At 46.7% G+C, this 17,149-nt stretch overlaps 1 protein-coding gene across 1 annotated transcript in view; it reads right to left on the bottom strand.

The window, feature by feature from the left end:
• Positions 1-696: 696 nt before the first annotated feature.
• Positions 697-17,149, bottom strand: part of LOC135805528 (mucin-2-like) — a 38,943-nt gene continuing 22,490 nt past the window's right edge. The window contains exons 9-12 of the mRNA XM_065319577.1: positions 3,337-5,342; positions 2,911-3,007; positions 1,894-2,136; positions 697-1,548 (exon numbers count right to left, since the gene is read on the bottom strand). Of these exons, the coding sequence (XP_065175649.1) occupies positions 1,899-2,136; positions 2,911-3,007; positions 3,337-5,342 (2,341 nt within the window). The 3' untranslated portion in view covers positions 697-1,548; positions 1,894-1,898. The remainder of the gene's footprint in view (positions 1,549-1,893; positions 2,137-2,910; positions 3,008-3,336; positions 5,343-17,149) is intronic.

Genomic DNA, 17,149 nt, shown 5'->3' with positions numbered 1-17,149 from the left:
ACAAAATTTGACACAATCAAATATCCAGAAGTACTCGCATCTGCCATCCAGAGTACACTGTGCACTCACAGTCTGTGCAGGGAGCAGTGCTTTCTTCCAGGTTTGCCAGGTGGATGCATGGTTTGATGTGCTCGGATGGCAATCGTGCAAAATTGGTGTCCTCCGTCGGGATTTGCGAACCCTTTCGCTACATGCAGAGCGAGCCTACTTGTTGGGTGTTATCATGACCGACTTGGAATACTCTGTTCCTGTTTTTCTTTCTTGTTTATCTGCCCGTGACAAAGGTCGGCTACATGTATTTTCATTTTTTAGACGTGCTGTATGCGTAGCATGTGGTGCACCATTTGATGCTGAGATTGCCCCGTTGCTAGGATTACACAATATCACATCTCATTTCCTCTTTGTCTTCATCATGCTTATTTATCAATGCTATATCGAAAGGCCTACCAGCTGTTAATCAGTCCTGTTCTCAGCAGTGTCCCCAATTAGAGTTACCCGTGGCTCTGATGCATTAAATATCCCCATTCAGCCGTAAAGTTACCCTCTGCATGGGCGTAATTCTTTCACAAACAGAGCAGCGCTATTGTGGAATGCAACACCGCACAATGTCAGGGATTGCAGCAAGAGGTCAGAATTCTGCTCTTTATATGCATGATCTATTATTTACCACCCATGATGTAGGACGATACCATGACCTTCTTTTAACCAAACAGCGTTTTTGTCATGTGAGGGTATACAGCTTATAAAATTAATTATAGAAAGGAAAAAGGACATATGGAAACGAGTTAAGAGTAACTCTCACCACTATAACTAGATACTATAATATACAGTCAGAAAGGGCAACAACTAGGCACAAAACTGACAGAGTACTGAGACATTCGACGTCCTGACACCTAGCTTCAACACATCTCCGTAGCGCTAACCGACAGCCTTCCAACTCCGAAGGTTCAAGGTTATGGAGAGACCAAAGAGGGGAAGGTAAGCGCAACGAAAAAGTGTGCTTATATTCCTGCAATTGCAGAATAGGCAGCACAGAAAATATCAAAACAGTCCTAAAAACACACGAACTGTCAACCGTTTACTTCAGCTAATAAAACCCGAAATTTGCTAAGTACCGTACTGTCATCATGATATTGATACATATGCATGTACAGATAGTTGGTATACAGAGTTGCAGGACATAATACGAGTAAACATATTGTACAATTCTACAAATGAACTACAGCAGAGAACTACACAGCAAGAGGAAAGCATTGGGCACAGAACACTGACAATTTGCAAAACAAATTCAGATAGAAAACAGTACTTGCATGACATAATAGCAGAACTAACAAGGTAGACTCAAACATTCCAACATTCTGCAGCTGTTGTGGTGCCGGTATTGTGGTGGCAGTTCCGATACTGAGGCCGTACATGCTGTGGAGCACGGCTAGCCGCCGCCAACTAGTTAGTGCAACCTCATACTACTAGTATACAAAATTTAGTTGATAAAGTCTCGAAGATCCGTGTGGTAGCCAGATTAAGCACGCTGACGGATTGATTCCGATACTGTAGAAATCAGGCAGAAAATAGACAATTTGCTTAGATAAAATTGGTAATTGGAACTCTGGTACAAGCCAATTTGCATATCCTGGTCGCTATGAGAACGATGAATGAGTCAGTTTCAGTGCAAACCAAAGCATGTATCCTATCAAAGCATCCTTTGCAGCAATAACCTTTAAAAACTTGTTCTTCATAAATTAATAGAATTGCTGTGAACCCACTGTGCCATGTGCAGACTTTCAAAATTCACATACTGGATATGAGATTTCCACTGTGTGCGTGTATCATCATGAAACAGCTGATGCACATACATGTAGCTCATTCATTGCCACCGACAGGATGATGACTCACTGTATTCACGATGTTGATTTCTCATACTTCCGTGGCTGCTCGTAATCAGACGTTTGCACGTATGCTGCCAGTATTGCTTGGTAATCACCTGTGGGCTCCGCTGGAAGGCCAGCTGCCTGTTTTGTGTTGCTGGGCTTGGGAACTGTAGTCGATTCATACAGGTGTTCCTGGGGTTCTGTTCCTAGAGCTTGATAGACAGCGCTCCCAGGGTTTGCTGGTGAGGCATGGCCTTGAGCACTGGATCTGCTGTGGCAAATACAGATCACACCGATATGATGTCTCCGTTATTCTGTTGATGAGTGTACAACTGTAATGCATTAGACTACAAACATATTTTTTGTAATAATAGTTACTACGGGTATTCGGACATGTACGCCATGAACAGGAATAATTATGATGCAGCCTCTAAGTAATGGGGAGGACAGATTGAATCCATGAACTAGACACAAAGGCCGAAATCCAGGAAGGGAGACCATGGCACATTCGAATACCATACTCTACTCCTGGTGCACAATGATACCTATATTGTCAAACGTATCTTGCCAGAGTGCTCAAACTGATAAGTCAGTGAGCTCTGCATAACGCAAACAGCAAAGGCACTACCCCACACGAGAGTGCTCAACTGCTACAACAGCAGGAGCGAAATACTCAATCTGCGGACAGAACTGCTTCGTCCTTTGTGGACTCAAAAGCGCATCACAGAGAAAATGAGGCTGAACCTGATAGCCGGTGGCGTGTGTGCGTGTGTGTGTTTTTGTGTGTGTATGTCTGATTGGGTGCACGAGTGCACGGGTGCCCGAGTTGAGTGTGCGGGTGCACTTGGAGGTGCTTGCATGTTTACGGGTACTGGGGCTAATCTATGTTTTATTTCTCAACACTGAGAGATGGGTAATATACAATGTAGGCAGAAAACTGATGAATCATACAGTCTTCTGCTGCCATGGGCAATGCAATTTGGCGCATGGACACAATCCTGAACTGCATGCACCACACTCCAAGCATAGGATGTACTAGTACCTTTCGGATGGCTTGTTTGTTGCAGACTGGGACAGAGACACTGCCCTGAGTTTTTGAGTATCTTGCGCGTACTTGGTTCTCTGGGCTTTTCCGGACACTGATTACAGAGCAAAGCACAATCAATATCCAACCTTGTGAGCAAAGCCAACGTAGATAGCGAGCATCTTATATGCACAATACTGGTATTATCTGATCTGCTTGCTTTTAAAATACAATTTCAGGCATGCAAGGGGTTCAACAATCGAGTAACGTTATTCGTTTAAAACGCTGAGTATATATAATTTCTCGAAGGGCACAGTACTACACTGTCATGAAACATGAGAAGGACAAGAACAGCCTGCCGTACCATGTGACGAAGATGAAATATATGTCTGAGTACTTTACCGATAATGGCAACTGGGCAACTCGCCCTGCACTGTGACTGACCTTGCTGGTGCTGTGCAGCTCTTGCGACGCGGTCGGAAGCACCTCCAGACATACGTGGCAATGAACTCCCTGCTTGGCCATCCGATGGTTTTCTCAACCGTGGAGGGAATAGCGGTTGATATTGTTCCTGTTTTTTCATTACATTCAAATCCTCGTAAACAGCTAGTGCCGCAGATACAGTACTTGATGTGCTGTCAGTTGTAGTTGACCCGCGTACATCAGATGTGGGTGATTGATATTGTCCCTGGTTTTTCGTTACATTCAAATCCTCGTAAACAGCTAGTGCCGCAGATACAGTGCTTGATGTGCCGTCTGTTGGAATTGATCCGTGTACATTAGATGTGAGTGATTGGTATTGTCCCTGTTTTTTCGTTACATTCAAATCCTCGTAAACAGCAGGTGTTGTAGATACAGTAGTTGATGTGCTGTCAGTTGTAGTTGACCCGCGTACATCAGATGTGGGTGATTGATATTGTCCCTGGTTTTTCGTTACATTCAAATCCTCGTAAACAGCTAGTGCCGCAGATACAGTGCTTGATGCGCCGTCTGTTGGAATTGATCCGTGTACATTAGATGTGAGTGATTGGTATTGCTCCTGTTTTTTCGTTACATTCAAATCCTCGTAAACAGCAGGTGTTGTAGATAAAGTGCTCGATGTGCTGTCTGTTGGAATTGATCCGCGTACAATAGATGTGAGTGATTGGTATTGCTCCTGTTTTTCCGTTACATTCAAATCCTCGTAAACAGCTAGTGCCGTAGATAAAGTGCTCGATGTGCTGTCTGTTGGAATTGATCCGCGTACAATAGATGTGAGTGATTGGTATTGTCCCTGTTTTTTCGTTACATTCAAATCCTCGTAAACAGCAGGTGTTGTAGATACAGTGCTTGGTGTACTGTCAGTTGTAGTTGACCCGCGTACATCAGATGTGGGTGATTGATATTGTCCCTGCTTTTTCGTTACATTCAAATCCTCGTAAACAGCTAGTGCCGTAGATACATTGCTTGATGTGCCGTCTGTTGGAATTGATCCGCGTACATTAGATGTGAGTGATTGGTATTGCTCCTGTTTTTTCGTTACATTCAAATCCTCGTAAACAGCTAGTGTCGTAGATACAGTGCTTGGTGTACTGTCTGTTGGAATTGACCCGCGCACATCAGATGTACGTGATTGATATTGTCCCTGTTTTTTCGTTACTTTCAAATCCTCGTAAACAGCAGGTGTTGTAGATACAGTGCTTGATATCCTGTCTCTTGTAATTGACTCACGTACATCAGATGTGAGTGATTGGTATCGTCCCTGTTTTTTCATTCCATTCAAATCCTCGTAAACAGCCAGTGTTGTAGATACAGTGCTTGATGTGCTGTCTTTTGTAATTGACCCGCGTACATCAGATGTGAGTGATTGGTACTGCTCCTTCTGGCTTCCATCTGCCACAGTTTGGTACATGCTGGCAGTGGTATCTGGCATTGGTGTAGAGCTTTTTGTCCTGTTGTCCATGCTTTTGTGTTGAACGTCAAGGGTGAGTGTTTCGTATTGCTCTATCCTACCTGCAGGTGCTGGCTCTTCATACGTGGATGTAGGCTTGGATGACGTCATGCTCTGGGTAGGTGCTCTCTCAGCCTGGGCAGGAGTGACACTTTGGTATTGCTCTGTCGCACCAGCAGGACCCAGTGGTTGGTACATATTGGTAGACGGTGGATCAGCAACTTGAGATGTATCCTGTTCGTCTTTTTTGCCCAATGAAGCCATATCTTTGCACATAGATGCATCCATCAACGCTGGAGACACTGCAGCAGCAATGGCATCCTGTTCTTCCTTTCCCGATGGAGCCATCTCTTCGTACGCAGATTCACCCATAACCGTTGGAGGATTGGACGTTGTTTCGGTTGTTGCAATCTCCTTCACTTCCGCCATAGGTAGGTAGCATGGGTTATTCTTTTCAACAGATGCCAATCCTATATCATGATACAATATTGTTGCTGCCATTTTGTCACCTGCACTGCCACTGGAACACACAACAAAATACATATCATGATAGTGTAAATCACTCGACATTAACATTACTAGTATGAACACATGAGATTTTCCTGATTTAGCTTATCCAAGAATAGTTACAAGCCTGTCCTTACACAGCATTAATCACAGAAGGCTTATAGCTAATTTAAAAAAAGATCGCCTTAACTTCAACCCCTACTGTCATGCTCGCTCCACATATACTGGCATACGGAGGGACAGAGGCAGTAATGACAACAGCACACAAATTGAAGGGCGGTTGGCTGCAGCCAAATGTTGGATGACGACGCCAGCGAGGACAGAGGGCGAGCCGACAACGATCTAATCGGCATGGATGTCAAAGACACCGATGAAGAAGCGCTATGTGTTTGAGGCATCTTGACAAGGGGATACTCGTAAGCTCAAGGAAGATCCTACGGAGATCAAAAACTGGTCCAAACTAGCACTGGTAAGACTCAAAACTGACAGAGGAAGCCAGGAAAAGAGACAACGATACTGTGTGGACACAGTGTGGACACGGGACTTGCTGCATAAGTTAAACGCCTTCGCTGTTGCAGGTCGCTGATCTCAACACACCACAGCACACAATCACCAAAGCGACACGTCCGTTGATACTCAGTTCCTTCATACAGCTGTTTTGAGTATAAAACTCTCGTTAGTGAAGGCAGATAATCGATACTGCAGAATTGCTAAGAAAGTGAAAATCACCGATTTTGTACCGAAAGCGGAAGCATAATGCGCGCGCATGAGGTGCGAAGATTAGGGCTAAGCAAAAGACCTGGCTAATAGCACTATCATGTCACTGTAACGAGAGAGCTTTGAAGCTCAGGGCCCTACATTATGCTTTCTTGCCTAGCTCATCATGCTTGTTATTAGAACTGATGGAAATGTTTTTTTCCATTGATTGGCTACATCATTGTATTGCAAAAATGTTTCAATCAGTTTGAATATGAGTTAGGCAAAAGTAATTGCAGAATTAAATTATTGGGTTATACTTCAGTATGAACTTTCTCTTTGCATTCGAGAGTAATACGACACCGTCTACCACCATGATGACCTAGGCAAAAAGCATAGAGATATTATACATTTTTCATTTTTCCTATTTTTATTCCAAGACATAACCTAGGATTCGACTTGAACCCGCACTATCGCCCTGCATGCATTCCCCCGATACACTTCGCACACATACTCATACTTCCAAGTAACAGTTGCTTCACGTTATGATCTTGCATCTGAAAGCCCTATGTGAATATTGTGACCAGCTGTCTTTGATGGTACGGTACGGGACAGGTACGCCTTTTGCATAGCTATGGTAATAAATATAATATCCCCTGTTTATTATATCGTTGTGAATGACCAACGGTCCTCAGCGCTTGTTCAGCACCTCTGGCTGCGGCCAACTACCCTTCACTTTGTGTGTTGTCGCTATTGCTGTCTATGTCTCTGTGTATGCCAGTATATGTGGAGCGAGAATACCATTTCTTGCTGTCTCTATTCTTGGGTCCGATTGGCAGCGGGGCAGGAATTAATAAAATAGAAAGTTTCTTTGGCCGAAAGGCGTGTTTTTCCTCTAGCCCGGTTGAGCGGTCGCGGCTAGGAATGTAGGGAGTCATTGTTTTCAGGCGCTCCCCTGCTGCCCAGTCACCCATGCGTACCACTGGCCATGCCGTTTCACTTGATTATACGACCTTTTCTCCCGCTTGCTGGCGGTTCTTTGATGGATTTAGACGTTTTCGGCTATTTGTGTATTATGTGGCTGCAAGTGTGGTTTTTTGCTTCTACTCATTTCTGGAAAACCACTACGGTGGTGAGTGTGATTGCTCTGGTAGACCACTACCCCATGTACTGAACAGTTTCTTTGTGAGTGAAAAAGCTGTGAATGTCTTTCGGTGTGGGAAGCTCCGTTAATGTGATTTCGGTGAATTATATTTTTGGTGAGGCATGCTTTTCGGTGAAATGTCATACTGTGAATCGTCGCTCGAGGTAAAACTGTCGTTCGGTGAACTCGATTTCGGCAATCCGTCGTAAACCCATGGTGTAGTTGTCATCCCAGCAGAGACCGTTCAATATTTTCTTCAGACTTCGAAACTCACACTTCCTGTGAGACTCTACACAGGCTGGTGGGATTCAGTCCTCACTGTACCCACACACTTCACGTGGACAGAAATGTTTCGTCCATTGTGGACTCATCAGCGCAGCACAGAGAAAATGAGGCCGACCCTGATAGCAAAGAAAAATAATTATGTTTTTCAAAAGCCAGATTTAAACCAGGCCCGATTGTACCCTTCCAAAGTCCTCAAACTGACTGCAGAGCTCACTGACGTGTGTCACACGTCAGTGAGCTCTGCCTAACGCAAACAGCAAAGGCACTACCCGCATGAGAGTGCTCAACTACTACAAGAGCAGGAGCGAAATACTCAATCTTCAGACAGAACTATTTCGTCCTTCGTTGACTCATCAGCGCAGCACAGAGAAAATGAGGCCAAACGTGATAGCAATGAAAAATATATTAAATTTTTCCAAAGCCAGATTTAAACCAGGCCCGAACGAACCGTGCCAGATTGCTCAAACTGACAAGTCAGTGAGCTCTGCATAACGCAAACAGCAAAGGCACTACCCCACGCAAGAGTGCTCAACTGCTACAAGAGCAGGAGCGAAATACTCAATCTGCAGACAGAACTGTTTCGTCCTTTGTGGACTCAGCGGCGCAGCACAAAGAAAATGAGGCCGAACCTGTACTGCAGCAGAGCCAATGAAGTCAGAGTAGGTACGGGCATAGTCTCACTGAGCACATACATACATACATACTCAATCTGCGGCAAGCATGCTGTTTCATACATGCATACATACATACACTGCTCACTGCCAAAACTGGTCACGTGGGTCTCCCCGGGAGAGGGGAGAGAGACTCAAAAGGAATCTTGGAAAGATGACTCAATTGGCTATTGAACCGCCCAATGGCCGACACCCCCTGAAATCCCCTAAACTCTGGGTGGATTTGAAAATGATCCCACTTATGGGCTCACCACACCTCAGTAAAGTGGGTGAGAACAAGGTGCAGAAAAAGGATTGACGACATCAGGGTATCCGTCCAGGGATCCAACTGCAGTTACCCCTGCCCCCAGTGAAGGTAATACTTGCTACTAGTGTGGGTGGCTGAATCAGAGTGGATCTGATATAAGCTTCACTAGCTCCATTGATTACACAAGAGTTAATCTAGCCAGAAGCAGTCCGTGGTTAACAGGTATGTATACTTCAAATAGAACGTATATGAACCCTGGAACCAACAAAGGTGGCAGGTACAACATTACACCTTCAAGCAGCTGAGCCCGTTGGAAATACATACATACATACATACTGTTGTGAATTCCAGCAGAAATCCAAGAGAGCTCGATACCGGGAAGGTAGAGCCGTGACACACTAGTCAGAACAACGGATGGCTTGATCAGTCACAACTTAAAGTTTCATGCCATCTCAGGCACTCATCAGGTGATAACACCTGATGAGTGCCTGAGATGGCATGAAACTTTAAGTTGCGACTGATCAAGCCATCTGTTGTTCTGACTAGTGTGTACATACATACATACATACATACATACATACATACATGCCTTTATGGCCGAAACAGCTTGCTGTCTACAGCATTGGGTATCACGCTCCTCGGCTTTCGCCTTGTTGAGAACTCCCAGTAGGCTGCTCTAGTGCTGCTGCATCGCGCAATGCCCGCTACCTTTTGTAGTTTGAGCACTCTGGCGCTAGAGCGACGAGCTATCTTAATGTCTGTGGTGCCTCCTTTGCACCACGGCTGGTAGCTCGGCCTATTTAGCTCGTAGCTGTACTGATGAGGCCTTTATGGCCGAAACAGCTTGCTGTCTACAGCATTGGGTATCACGCTCCTCGGCTTTCGCCTTGTTGAGCACTCTCAGTAGGCTGCTCTAGTTCTGCTGCATCGCGCAATGCCCGCTACCTTTTGTAGTTTGAGCACTCTGGCGCTAGAGCGACGAGCTATCTTAATGTCTGTGGTGCCTCCTTTGCACCATGGCTGGTAGCTCGGCCTATTTAGCTCGTAGCTGTACTGATGAGGCCTTTATTGCCGAAACAGCTTGCTTTCTACAGCATTCATACATACATACATACATACATACATCTTGATCTTGATCTTGATCCTGCTGCCAAGTCTGGCTACGCAGTCCCCGAAGGGACAGGTCAAATGGTACTAGTCACCCTGCTGCATCGGTGGCGTGTCCGGCCTCTAGTCGAGCGGAAGGTCCGGTGATAGGCGGAGCACTCCAGGGGTGGTGCCGCTGTAGTTCTGATGTCAGTCAGTTCGCACTTGTGTCGAGTCCTTCCACTGATGGACGTGAAGGTTCACTGGCATACAAGGAATGTCAAATCTGGCCCGTCTCGAACTGCTGGCGGTTTCCGTGGTTGTTGCTGCTGCCGTCGAGGCTGGCTGAGGGAATAAGCTGGATCATTGCCGCACCGATGGTTCGCCAAGCCCCCGCGAGATAGGAACCAGCGGCCACACGTATTACACTGAACAGACCCAGACTGCTCTCTCACCGGCTTTGCTCGCTCCACTGTGCATTTGTCACGCGCCATGTAGCGTGGCTGAGAGAAACTTCGGCCGCAGGTGTCACACAGGACCGGCTTGATCTTGTGCACAGTCCCGGTGCGCGCAAGCAACAGCTTCACGGGATGGTGACCTCCAGGTACTCCGGCAACTGGTTGCATCGCACAAGTCTCTTTCCTTGACATTAGCCACCTTGAGGTCAGCTCGGATTGCATCATTCCACCGCTTTTTGGGCTTGTGTTGAGGTCGCGTCTGGTTCAGTGAACCAAACAGCAATAGCCAGGGCAAGCGTTACATACATACATACCTACCTACGTACATCTTGATCTTGATCTTGATCCTGCTGACAAGTCTGGCTACGCAGTCCCCGAAGGGACAGGTCAAAAGAATACTAGTCACCCTGCTGCATCGGTGGCGTGTCTGGCCGCTAGTCGAGCGGAAGGTCCGTTGGCAGGCGGTGCACTCCAGGGGTGTTGCCGCTGTAGATTGGATGTCAGTCAGTTTGCACTTGTGTCGAGTCCTTCCACTGATGGACGTGAAGGTTCGTTGGCATACAAGGCACGTCAAGCCTGGCCCGTCTCGAACTGCTGGCGGATTCCGTTGTTGTTGCTGCTGCCGCCGAGGCTGGCTGAGGGAATGATCTGGATCGTTGCCTCACCGATGGTTCGCCAAGCCCCCGCGAGATAGGAGCCAGCGGCCGCACATAATACACTGAACAGACCCAGACTGCTCTCTCACCGGCTTTGCTCGCTCCACTGTTCACTTGTCACGCGCCATGTAGCGTGGCTGAGAGAAACTCCGGCCGCAGGTGTCACACAGGACCGGCTTGATCTTGTGCTCAGTCCTGGTGCGGTGCGCGCAAGCAACATCTTGCTGACCTCCAGGTACTCTGGCAACTGGTTGCATTCCACAAGTCTCTCTCCTTGACATTAGCCACCTTGAGGTCAGCACGGATTGCATCTTTCCACCGCTTCTTGGGCTTGTGTTGAGGTCGCGTCTGGTTCAGTAAACCAAACAGCAGTAGCCAGGGCAAGCGCTTATTCTGGTGGTCGCTACGGAGTATACTACATTTATTGCTGAGTTGCTTGATGATGGTGGCGACAGTTTGCATGCAACTGTAACTGACCTTTAGTGTGTTCCAGTTAAATATCTTGTAGAGTTTGCATCCTTTGTGAAAGTGCTTGTTGACGAGCTGTAGAAATCGCTGACCAATGTTTGTAGACACATTATTACTAAACGGTGGGTTAAAACAGGATAATGTTTCGGTGTGTACTCCTTTGTTTCTTCTTTCTCCCCCTCTTCCGTTCTTCCAAGAACTGGACGGTCTCATTGAATCCGCTGTCTCCGAGCGCATTACTGTACAGTTGAGATGCGTCCTGGAATGTCTCTTGATCTATTGATATGTCCGTTAGTTGTCGGCTGATGGAAGAGGGCAAGTTTTGGATGATGACTGGTGGATGGCTGGATTGGTGATGGACGTATAGAGGCCGGTCATTGGGCTTCGCTTCGGGTTTGGACAATATTTGCCGGTGTGTAGGTCCAGTGTAATGTCGAGGAAGTCGACTGATTTGAGGTTTGCCTGAGTGGTAATTTTGAGTCATACGCTATTGACGATTTTTGGTCATGTCCTTCCTGATCCTGTCAACCTCCGGTCCCGATGCATTCCTGAGCACAGCCAACCCATCGTCATGGTGGAGTATAATGTCACTGCCGTTGTACACCTCAGATAGTTAAGCAAGGGCTAGCGCACTGACCAACTCACACACTTCAGCACCGTCATTGTAACATCATAATACTCCGCTTCCTTTCTTCATCCACTCTTTCCCGAGGTCAAATAGCAGAGAGATTTCCTTGCGCGGAGGATTGTTTCCTGATCCTCCGAGGAAACCGACGTGGAGCCTCTGGCTAACTGCAACGACGTCAATAACAGCTTCTCCGGGATTAACGGGTAAAGTTCTCTACGACATCAAAACATACAAATACGCAGTTTTGCTTGTCCTCCAGCCCCTCAAACCAGTAGATCACAGTGGATGTTCTCTTCCAGGCATTTGTTGGTAGCTGGTGCTGGACATCCTGGACTATCCTTTCCAGTATCGACTTAGATATCTTTCCAATGATGAGGCGGTATGGGAGGTTGTCGTTGAAGTTGTCCTTGTGATCCTTTAATGTCGCGTACGCGTTCTTTTTTGCCATGCAATCCATTTTCTCGTCCAATCTCCGGGCGTTGGCTATGCTCTAAGCTTCCACATTTATGTCGTCGTATGCTTTTTCCGGTGCATGCTTGTAGTTCTTGGTCACACTGTCATGCATCATCTTCCTGTAGCAGTCCTTGTTGACAGCGTACCTGTTTCTTGTCTTGTCCGTGGCCACGAAGATGTCGCTTGACTCCTGGATGTGAGCGATATCATCCCTGAGGCGCCGCTGGAAAGTGTCCGTAGTCTTTTTGAATTGCACGGTCTCCACCATCCTCACCAGATCACCCGCAAATAAAGCAATAAATAGAACTAACTCTGCATGATTGTGTATATAAGTTCATATCATATAACTACTTGGTAGAATGTTTATGTGCGTTTATGACCCAAAGCTTCTTTTTTTGCTCTTGTTCGAGCCGATAGCTGAGAATGTTCTGATGCGAATAGACCTTTCCATTGCTCAATTGTGTTCAGAGAAAACCGGGGAACGTCTTTGAAATACAAATTGATGTGCATGACAATCGTAGTGTTGCTATCGCATAATGCATGATAAACTAGGCCAAAAAGCATAGCGAGGGCCCTGAGCTTTCAATTTGCAATTTGGTAGTATGTATATGTATGCGAAGTGTATCGAGGGAATACATGCAGCGCAGGGTGATAGTGCGGGTTAACCCCCCCCCCCCCCCCCCATTCAAACCCAAGTTATGTGTTGAAAAAAAGATTGAAAAATGAAATAGGGCCTTTCGTGGGACTTTTCACGTGATGCACCATGGTTGGCGCGGCATCCCGCACATGTCCCGTAAAATGAGTATGAAGTGTGTACCGTGGCATAGATCTAATAAGAACATCTGGAGCACCGTACGAGTAATATCGGGACAAAATGCAATCATGGTTTTTTGGTTGGTTGGTGTATTTTATTTCGCACAATAAACGGGAACTAGGCTCAATGATATAAAGGCGAATGGACAAGCCGCATTTAGAAAAGAAAGGACAGAAATTTGTTGAGTAATGCTACGAATGAGAGAGCTTGAAAGCTCAGGGCCCTCGCTGCGCTTTTTCGCCTTGGTCCTCATGCACACTATTCGAACTGATGGAAACATTTTTGCAATACAATGATGTAAAAGAGGACTGTATTGCAAACTTGAAGGCTTCCATCAGCGGTTCGAACAACATGCATGATGACCTAGGCAAAAAAGCAAGACCTTGAGCTTTCAAGTAGGGGTCAAACGGGTGTGCCGGGTACCCGGGTACCCGCCCGTTAATCTCAGGCACCGTTAGTAAATACAAATAGGTACCCATTTGTAAAAAAGAACAAAAAAACCCGTGAGTCTACGTCTGTGACTGGCTGCCGAGCTCGAGTGCCAAGACTCAAAATAGGAGTGCGGATACTCTTTTTCCTGTGCATTCCCGGTTTCGACTTTGTCAGGCAGGAGCAGGCTGAAAGACAGTCGTTCTCTCCACTCTAGTGCAAGTAAATGATGAGAAGGGAACGAAAACGTTCGGATATTTTTTGACAAGTGCCTTATTGTGACTGGATGTGTGTCTGCATGGATTATTGCGACCCGGAACTTACCTTCGTTTATTTTATTTTATTATTATCATTATTTTGATAACCACAATCAATAAAATGAGCTGAACCGACATTTGTGTACTTTATTCATGCAATGTAAAAACGGTGGAGACGATGTGCAATAAAACGAAGAAAATATGAAGAATTGGTGTAGAAAAAATGGATTCAAACAAGTTTTCACACAACACTCATCAGGAATCGTCGTTGTACTAAAGGACACTGAAACAAAATTGAACTATTATAGAAAATCTAAGTTAGAGAAATAAAACTAAGAACAACAGCAGTGAAATTTACAAGTGTGAATTTTAACAATCAAAACGAGAGCAATAACGATGGATGCGCTTGTGGAAAAAACGAGTAGTGACGTTCTGACAACCGTTTATCGAAAGCCGACGTTTACTGGTCAGTACATTGTATATGGCTCTTATTGTTCGGCTCAATATAAAGTAAACTTAGTGCGTATCCTTGTAGGTCGTGCGAAGCGTATTTGTTCGTCCTGCAAGCTGCAGGAGGAGCTTGATTTTCTCCGGTCAGTTTTTGTGAAGAGCGGGTACCCTGAGTTTTTGGTGCAGAAGTTGTTGAAAGTCGAAAAAACTACGAAGGCTCCTATGATTGGTCCTGCTCGTTGTCCCGTATATTTATGTTTGCCGTGGAAAGGGCAGGAGTCGACTAAAGTTTGTAGTGCAGTCAAGTCTGTTGTTCGTTGAACATACTACGCAGTACACTTCGTGCCTGTCTTTACGACGATGCGTGCGTTTATGGTGCGGAATGATGTCCTACCAGCCCATCACCTTAGTCATCTTATTTACAACTTTGAATGCCGACAATGCGGTAGTCGGTATGTTGGTAGGACTGTTCAGCACCTGAACGCACGCATCGAACAACACACACCACGTCACATACTTCCACCTTGCGCACAACAACAAAGACCGAAGCGAGGGCGACCTAGAGAACAACCATTAACCACACAGCCGTTACCTACACAACCCGCGGATCCTGGCTCACAGACTGTGCTTGATCCGCCGTCGCTGGTGGCGGTGGTGGAGGAGAATGGGCATGGTGGCTCATCGGGTCGGCTTGTGTCGCCCCCTTTGCTCCTGCCGTCGGTGGTTCGTCAGTGCCCCCGGCGGCTTTGGCTGAGGCGGTGCCGCTTGTGGTCCCGGTCCCACTACCTCCTCCTAATCCTCCGCCATCGGTTCTTGCGGCGGGGGAGCTTGCCAGTGGCAGACCGCGAGCAACACTGACAGCGGCATTAACCCTACAAATGCCGACTCAAAAAGACCCACCTTGCATATCAGCAGCTCCCACACCAACACCAACAGCGCAATCTACAGCAACCACAACTAATCCACCATCCAAGCCCACAATTGAAAGACCGAGACGAGCAACAGCCAACTACAATAGAAGCTACGCACTAAACGGACAAGGGCGAAAGGAGGGACGTGACAGCAGGGTGACGGCCGAGTTAAGTTCAATGGACCCGGTCAGGCGGGATGGACGAGACAGAGAAAGTGCAGAGGAAGCATCCTCCTTCACGATGCCATTGGCCACCGTGAGCGGCTTCTCTCTTCATATTGTGTCAAATGCCTTGCTCACATCTATTCCGTGTATCTCGATGGTGGCATAGTACTTCTGGGTGATAGCGGCTAGCCAGCGATGCCTCCAGACTGCATCAGCCGTGGATCTGCCAGGACGGAAGCCACTATGGGATGCACTCAGATAGCTGTCCACTGCTGGCTGGATGCGTCGCAGTGTAAGGAGAGAAAGGGCTTTCCTGGTTGAATTCAGCAGCACAATAGGCCTAAGATTTCCGGGAGGTCCCTTCTTTTTGTTAGACTTCGGCAGGGTATTAGCGTGCCTTGTCCGAGTTCAATTGGATGATGCGTCTCAAACATGCAATTCAGGCATTGAGCCAGCGCTTAGGCCAGCGTCTCACCTCCGTACTTCAAACATTTTGCATTAACCCCATCGGGTCCACAGGCTCTGTTGTTGCTGAGTTTCTTGACGCGCGAATTCCTTTCATGAGCTGTAATTGGGTTTTGAAGAGGTTGGGGATCTCTGTGAAACGGGAGGACCGGTGTAGCATCAGGCCGGTTAAACTGTGTATTGAAGTGGGGTCTGATGATGTCAAGGGACTCAGTAGTGTTACCTCTACCTTTGTCATCCTCCACCACCGGCTGCTGGGCACGTTTCCTCGTCATTAGAGCAACTGCCTTGAACATCTTTGCTCTGTCCTTCAGTTTCTCAACTTCCTCAGCCATTGCGTCCAGTCTCCTTTCCGCGTCCTTCTTGCATCTCTGTCTAATTTCATGTTGAACCCTGTTGCAATCTTGCGCAAGCCTTGACCTTTCATCTCCATCCGGGGTGTTGATCTAGCTCAACCTGAGCTCCTTCTGATATTTCAACAGCTTTTCAATTTCGGGATCATTAGATTGTTTTCTTGTCTTGGTTCTCTTTACTTGACCGACAGTGCTGTGTGTGGTTTCTTTAACAGCTGTCACGATGTCATTGTAGACTTCGTCACATTGCCTGGCATCGTCACAGACGGGAGGTATGATGGAGGACAGCCTCTCTTGGTACCGTTTCTGTATTGCCTTGTCCTCCACGAGTCTACTGACTATCAGCGCCAGTCCTGTGGATGCGGTGCTGTGTCTTGCACTTGACAGTTGACATGCTTCAAGAACACTGTAAATCCTGGCTAGATCCAAATCCGCAACAACAAGCTTGTGGTCGGTGCTGATCTCCATTCCTCTGTAGCTCCGACAATTTTGCAGCAGTCGCTTGTGGGATGAACGGCAAACGATGTAATCAATTTAGTTGAGTACAGGCACTGTTTTCCCTGACGCCACATCTCTTTGCCATCCAGTCCACGTGGTTTTGTGCCTAGCAGCATGCTGGAAAGTGGTATTGGCCAGATGCAGGCCATTGCTGTCACAGTAGTCCACAAGTGACTGTCCATTCACATTACGAATTCCTCTGCCATGACTCCCGACAGCAGTCTCGCCAGGTCTTCTGACTCCAGCTTTAGCATTGAAGTCTCCGGCAATGTAGAGCAGCGTGCAGCCTCTGACCTGCTCGCACGCAGTCAACAATGCTGAGTAAAATTTGTCTAGCTCGTCTGCTGACTGTGAGCATTTTGGGCTTGTTGACACGTACATGTTGATAACGGCGAAGGAGCAGTTTCCCCTCTCTGGCTTGTTGTCAGCATTCTGATATGACTGAAGAGTAAGTACTGCAACTTGGTCGGAAAGTTTGCCAGAAACGTATATGTATGTGTAGCAAAATTTAATAGGATTGCGCGAGATCACGGAACTTTTGCTAAACTACTCTGTCCTTGCATGGCTTGAATCACACCAATCTGCAGTTGATTTGCGTACATGTATCAAAATGCATGTAGCACTAGGACCATGTGCGGTCGTAACTGCCTGTGAAGTTGTGTAAAGTAAAGTAAAGTTTGCACGTCC

The sequence above is a fragment of the Sycon ciliatum genome, chromosome 1, assembly GCF_964019385.1.
Source record: "Sycon ciliatum chromosome 1, ocSycCili1.1, whole genome shotgun sequence".
Classification (NCBI taxonomy): Eukaryota; Metazoa; Porifera; class Calcarea; order Leucosolenida; family Sycettidae; genus Sycon; species Sycon ciliatum.
This window is presented reverse-complemented; position numbering and strand designations above follow the sequence as displayed.